The sequence below is a fragment of the Camelina sativa genome, chromosome 16 (assembly GCF_000633955.1).
Source record: "Camelina sativa cultivar DH55 chromosome 16, Cs, whole genome shotgun sequence".
NCBI lineage: Eukaryota > Viridiplantae > Streptophyta > Magnoliopsida > Brassicales > Brassicaceae > Camelina > Camelina sativa.
The window spans coordinates 24,072,664-24,079,751 of NC_025700.1; the positions used below are offsets into that span (position 1 = coordinate 24,072,664).

General features: G+C 34.3%; 1 protein-coding gene across 1 annotated transcript; it reads right to left on the reverse strand.

Annotated features, from left to right (window-relative positions):
- LOC104752148 (U-box domain-containing protein 15-like) lies at positions 4,257-5,823 on the reverse strand. Its single transcript, XM_010474213.2, has 2 exons — positions 5,090-5,823; positions 4,257-4,796 (listed from the first exon to the last, which is right to left on the reverse strand). Exons 1-2 carry the CDS (start codon positions 5,638-5,640, stop codon positions 4,649-4,651), a joined length of 699 nt encoding a protein of 232 aa, XP_010472515.1. The 5' UTR covers positions 5,641-5,823; the 3' UTR covers positions 4,257-4,648.

Genomic DNA, 7,088 nt, shown 5'->3' on the forward strand with positions numbered 1-7,088 from the left:
GTGTAGCTTTCAAATAATAGTAATATTAAAGGTAATTTTCAAATTTATTTTAAAAAATAGTATATTCTTAAAAATGTCCCTAATTTTTTTAACCTTTGATGTCTTTATGAAGGATACGAGGGGAGATAGGATCATAAACCAAATGGGTGACAAAATTAAGTTGGTAACGAAGCAATTAAATAATGGGAGGATTGAAGGAGTGTACAGACTAAAAGCACGTCTTGTAGCCAAATGATTTGTGCAAGAAGAAGGGATTGACTACTTGGAAATATTCAGTCTAGTGGTTCGAACAGCAACGATACGTCTAGGCCTGTTAAACAACTTGACGTATCGAATGTTTTCCTTCATGGTTAGCTTCAAGAACCAATGTTTATGTATCAACCATCAGGCTTTGTTGACCCATAAAAACCAGACCATGTGTGTCATCTCACTAAAGCTTTCTACGGATTGAAACAAGCGCTAAGAGCCTTGTTACTTTCTTGGAATACAATTTGAGTCTTACAAGAAGGGCAGTTTCTACATCAAGCAGGCATGTCAGAATGCAACTCCATGCCAACCCCTCTGCCAAAACACATTGAGAAGCTAGATAACACACCGTTTGTTGAGCCTACATATTTCAGAAGTCTAGCCGGCAAGCTCCAATACCTAACAATCACGAGACCAGACCTTCAGTATGTAGTGAACTTTATTTGTTAGAGAATGCACGCCCCAACAAACACTGATTTCACTCTCCTCAAACGGATTCTCAGGTATATCAAAGGAACCCTCAACTTAGGTTTACCAATACAAAAACACAAGAATCCAGCTCTCTCTGCTTTTTGTGATAGTGATTATGCGGGTTGCAAAGATACAAAGTGTTCTACTACTGGTTTATGTATCTTACTTGGATCAACTTTAATTTCTTGGTATGCAAAAAGGCAATTCACAGTATCCAACTCATCAACAAAATCAGAATACAGAGCTTTGTCTATTGTAGCTAAAGAACTAACCATGGGTCTCATCTCTCCTTCGTGACATTGGCATTTTTCAACATCAGCCTACTCGAGTGTTCTGTGACAACCTATCGATCGGCTAATCCAGCACTTCACAATCGAACTAAACACTTCCATAAAGACTTTTACTACATAAGAGAATGCATGGCTCTGGGATTAATTGAAACTCATCACATCCCAACCACACTCCAGCTAGCTGATATTTTCACAAATCCGCTACCTTGACTTTTTTTTTTTATCTTCGCGTGTCTGCTTCACCTGTCACACCCACGCTAAATTTGAAGGAGAGTGTAGAGGACAATCTACCTAAACCCAAACCCAAGACTAAGAATTACAAGGCCCAAGCCTAACAACAACACAAGATGAAAATTGAGAAACGGTCGAAACAGAGGAGCGGAGAAGACACACACCCTTCTCTCATGGAAACAATCTCAAGCTTCTGGAATCCTCATCCAATAACTCACCAAGCACATTTGTCGTTTAAGGATAAGGTTGATTTAGTATTCTAGATTGTTTTGTAATTGATGTATATGTCAACGATGTAAAATACCCTAATTATCCAAGTTAAAAAAAATATCTTTTTCACAAAGCTTCTCTCCAAGTTTTCTAAGTCCATTTCATTGTTAAGGAGACATTGCTTGTTTTTTTTCTTTTATTTTGGAGTACACGCGATAGGTCTCCTGTCTAGTAATCGATTTCAATCACCTAAAGCCAAGCTTGTTTGGTTGATCATCCCTAGGTTTGCTTGGTCTTGGGCTTTACTTGTTTCTCGTGGGTTAGTTGCTTCTGGCTATATATGGGTTAGTTGGGGTCATGGGTTTTATCTCAAGGAAGTGTTTATTTTGACGTGTTGTCTGATTTAGGTTTGTATTCGATTAACCTCCAATTTTGTCGGTTCAATCTTTGACTTTAGTCTCCTTCCATCACTTTTTAAGTTTAGAAGAATAATTAATAGGTTTTCTCCCGACGATTTTTTTTTTCTAATAAAGCTAACCTGTGGGGATGTAATTAAACTCCGTAATTTAGATTATCATCGTTTGTTGTTTTCTAAGTTCGACGCGATCATTTTAGTTGGGTTATTTCTTCGTGGTTTCCTATATCATTGATCTCATATATATGTTTTCTGTAGTGGAACACTATAATTCTGCGACCATTGTTCTCCTGGTGTGGTTTCAAGATATTTATTTTTGGCTTTAGTAATTCATCATGTGTTTCCCGTGAATCAATTATATTTTTCGGAAAATTCTTATTTTCCATCAATTTTGTATGTTAAGATCGGTATTAGTACAAATTTTTTTGGCAAAGTATAGATCTTGTCGGTTCGAGTAATGTTTAAAAGAGAACCACTATTAAAAAAAATATATTTCGTATTGCACTTTTTAAAAATTAATTTTTTAAACATATTCTCTTATCAAAATTAGTAGGATTTGTTTCTGTATTGTTTGTTGTATATTTTTTTTGTACCAGTTATGTAATTTTATTATTTAAATTGTCATTTTTGCTATTTTATAGAATCTCATTCTTAAGAATAAATCTTTCACGTGGGGCCCCTTTCCCTTACCATTATGTAGGCCGGTCCATGACCATAATATTGTTACGTAAAATAGGAATGATTTAATGCAACAACAGATTGTTGGCTGATCCGCACCGACCTGATCAGATGTATCCTCTTCTATTATTTCATCATCAGTGGGATTTTATTTTTAACAACATAAAAAAAAAAAGTAACAATATAATTGAGAGATGTATTTACATATATACTTACACGTAATCGTCCTTACACTTGGTTCACATCGTCCTTGTCTCGTTTATATTGATCATCCATCAATAATATAACCTACAAGAATCATAAAGGCCGTATCAGGTACGCCAATACTGAATAGGAAATTACACTTTTAAATTGCCACATCAATTACGAAACTATAAACTTTTAATTTGCCACATCAACGGATTTAACATTATCTAACAAAATAAGTTTAAATTTTTGGAAAAGAATAAAAATTCAGTCAACTTTGATTCAAAAATAAATTGAGAGCTTTTTTGCTCAGTAATTGAGCCGACGTTCATAGTTGCTACTTGCCATGTTAAAGTTATATGTATGAAGAGCTCCTGAAAAATAAGGTTGGGAGCCAAATGAGAATGGTGAACCATCTTATATTTGAGTGCCAACACATTTTGAATCGCACCGTCTAAAACTTCTCGTTACCAATCGAATCCATAGTAACATAAGTACATATATAACCATATAATGTCCATGCCTATACACTTACTCAAGTAACAGTCGTGTCCAAATAGTAAATATATATATATATTTCTATCGTTTGTCTTTGTCGTATACACTTAAATTATAAAGTTAATAAATATGCACGTCTCCTTTAAAATATTCCATATTACTAACACTGTCTCCATCACACACAAAGTTGTGCATGTGATCTAAGAAGATACTATGATTTTTACACATTTAAGGAAGGAAACTTCAAAGTAAATTATATAACTGTATAGTATATAACTCGTATTAGGTTTCATACTACCACAGCATAAATAAAATTGAAAGTGATGTAAACAATTGAGACGTACGTCACGTGGCTTCCTTCTTACCACAAATAAGTACAGTCGAAGTATTCAATTCCAAACTCTACTTACAATAATAAACCAGTGTTAGGATCGCAATAACAATTCAATTAAACCCCTTTAAATCATTATCCAAAACAAAAAAAAAAACAAAAATACTACATTTGAATCAACGTACAAATTTTGGAGTTTTCCAAAATTTGTCTTTTACGTTAAACAACGTACGAAAATGGTCGTCGGTTCTTCGCAAATCCCACCAGTGTGCAACGAACATTGGTATCAGAAAGTCTTAATATTTTAAAGGACACTATTATCAGCACGATCCACGAGTGGACCAATGCATGTTTAATACAAAAAGAAACTATATAATATTTTTGGTGGACAATATTGTAACTTGCGTTAAATTGGGGTCTCTTCTTAAAATGACAGTAAGAAAATATAAAAACTTACTTGGTGAATGTGAAGATCCCAATCACACTGTACCATCCCTCACCTTCCTCAGAATTACAATCGATGCTACCGTAGTGTCACTGACCTAACAACCTTGGTTATAAAAGTTAACTACTATTTATGGCTCTATCCTAATTCCAGAATATTAAGAACTTATAAATGATAACATTTTCAATTCAAAAATGGTGATAAGAATTCGCTTTTTCTAATAGAAACCGTAGTGTCGCTNTTCTAATAGAAACTTTTATTGGACAATGATTAACGATGATTCGGTTAATAGATTACACATTTTTCTTTTTGTTTTTGGATTCAAAAAGTTAAACTCTTTGAGAAATGTTGTGAAGTAACAAAGTCATGAGGTAAACGAGCTCTCTTCACAATCCTCATCATGTTGCTCTGTAAACTCTGTTGCACCAACTGCTTCACTGCTTTTCTCTCATCACTCATCTTAATCTCATGACCTCTCTCTCTACCCAATGAAGACGAAGAAGAAGATATTCCATAGATTGGAGCTGAGACTTGCTTCCCTTTGTCCACCACTCTCAAACACTCTAGTACCCTTGAGGCTCGCTTTTGCGCCAATGGGCTACCTACAAGTGTTAGTTCAAGCAATGAAGATTCAATACCCGCTTCAATCATCGCTCTCCGATCTCCATACCCCCTTGTAACCCTAGGAAATTAGCGACAATAGCCTCGAAAACCGCTTGATTCCGTGGCTTAGACGACTCAATTATCTTCAACATTTTGTGAACAGCACCTGCTTTAACAATGGCTGCTTTGTTCCTGCATATGTCATTGAAACAAATGATTGAATTAAATGCTTCCAAATTATTCTTGGCTTAAGAAAAAAAAAAAAGCAGATCAAACCCCAAAAAAAGCAAAGAAAGTGACATCTCTCTAAATAAAAACAATTAAATTTTCACCTAAAAGAAGCAAACCAACAACAACAACTAGTCAACAACAACCAAAAATCATTCATAACTAATTTAAAAAAAAAAAAAAAAAATCTAAAAAATCGGAGAAAATGTTCTGAAAGTTAAAGAATTAGAAACATGCAATGCAATGAGAAGACTCACACATCATTGCCGATTCCAAGATTTAGAAGAGAGTAAAGCGAAGCCACTTGAGCATCTTCGATTAGTGAATCATCGTCGATCATACTAACCAAAGGAGGAATCGCACCGAGCATAGCAAGTGTCCCTCTCACTTCACTATCATCTTTTGCTAACAACCTAACCTCACTCGCCGCCGCTACTTTCTTCTCCGCCTCTGCCTCCGCAGCTTGTAAATCTTTAACAACACGTTTCAGAACCTCTAACGTTTCTTCCTTCTTCTTTGTCTCGACACCACTCTCAATCACTGCTAAGTTCAACAGATCGCAGAGCTTCTCTGTTTTCTTTGCTATATCTTCTCCGATCGTTGTCGATTTCGAAGGGTCTTCTTCTTCTTCTCCTCGGAGTTCACGTTGGTAACGAGAGCTACCGCCGCAGCTAAGGGCGTCGAAGATGATTCTACGGAATGACGATCCGGAGAAAGTGTTAACAGATGAGGAGGAGGAAGAAGAAGCGGATGGAATGCGGTGGAGGATGAGAGGATTGACATTGTTCCGGTGACACTTCGCCATCATCGCCGATCAGTATAGCTTGAGGAAGAGAGAGAGTTTGCTCTGTTTTTATTTGTTTGTTTTATTTGGAGGCGAAAACAGAGGAAATGTATGTTAGAGAGATTTGGTAGTTTTTTTTTTCCTAGGAATATTATTAAATTCTTCTTCGATATGAGATCTTAGTAGTTGTAACAGATTATTTTGCGATTTAGAATTTTTGCACACTCAAGTTTGTATTTTATTTTTAGAAAATGATAAATGACAACGGTACAATACATATATTATATTAGTATGAGAGATGTTGAAAGTTATTAATAAAATTACATTAATTGGGAGGGACTTGAGTTTGATTATGTTTTTACCCCAACACAAAATCGTTTCAGAACTTGTTTGATGAAATTAATAAATTAAAAAAAAAAAAAACTGAAAATGAAAATAGTAATTTAAAAAAAAAAAACTTTTTTTTTTATTACTTTAAGCTATTTATAGTTTTTTTTTTAATGTAAATGAAGACTATTTGCTTTTTCTAGTTGAGTTATTCACTTTTTTTAATATTAGATTTGTATTGTTGATTATAATTTTTAAAATAATATATGATTTAGTGATGTATTATATATGCTTCCAACATGTATCCCCTTCCTAAACTTTATGTATAAAAATTGTTTTCATATTTCCAAATGTTTCGCTTCCACATACATGTTTCGTCTGTTTCTTTAAATCACATGTTTTTCACTCATATCTATTTACCAACCATGAATTTGTTTCAAGACTTGAAAATTGCAATTTTTTTAAAACGACCAATCCAAAACTAGGTATAAGTTACAATTAGTCGCTCAAAAGATAAAAATTGAGGCTCATACTAAAAAGTGGTTTTTAATTTGATTACCAGTTACATGAATGTATGGTAGACAAAGAAAAATGTATTTGACTACTTTCTTAAATACAATAAATTAATGGTAAGTACAAAGAGATGATTAGTGTTAAAATCTGATATTTAGTCGGAAGTCGCATGCAGCCTCTCGAGACGAAGAAGTCGCTGAGAAGAAGCTTGCTGAAGTTGAGGCAAATAGCCTTGTGCTCAACTGGAGTCAGCTCGAGCTCCTTCCTATTTTGACTTCTCTTGAGAACGAGATGACTGATGATTTCTAGGTGTACTTAAGTTTCTCTCTTGTTGTATAAATCTATCATCTATGCACCTTTTGTCGACAAGTACTCAACAAATAGGAGTTTTATTTTTGCAAAGACTACTCCCACTGTCCCACATAGGTATAGATTATAAAAGATAGATAAAAATATATAACCGAAACCTATAGAAAAATAATATAGGAGGAAGGAAAAATACTATATACGTCTAAAATTTCAGAAATGTTGGCTCATTTCACAATTTCAAGAGTATAATTTTGAAAGAAAGAAAAATGATAACTAGAGTTCAATTGTTATTGTTTACAGTGGATGTACCAGGTTGTTCCCCC

Bases quoted from the DNA above. Each gene is read 5' to 3' on its own strand.
- LOC104752148 (XM_010474213.2), bottom strand. From the start codon at position 5,640: ATGATGGCGAAGTGTCACCGGAACAATGTCAATCCTCTCATCCTCCAC. The intron at 4,797-5,089 runs GTGAGTCTTCTC...TGACATATGCAG, and splicing joins CTTGGAATCGGCAATGATGT to GAACAAAGCAGCCATTGTTA.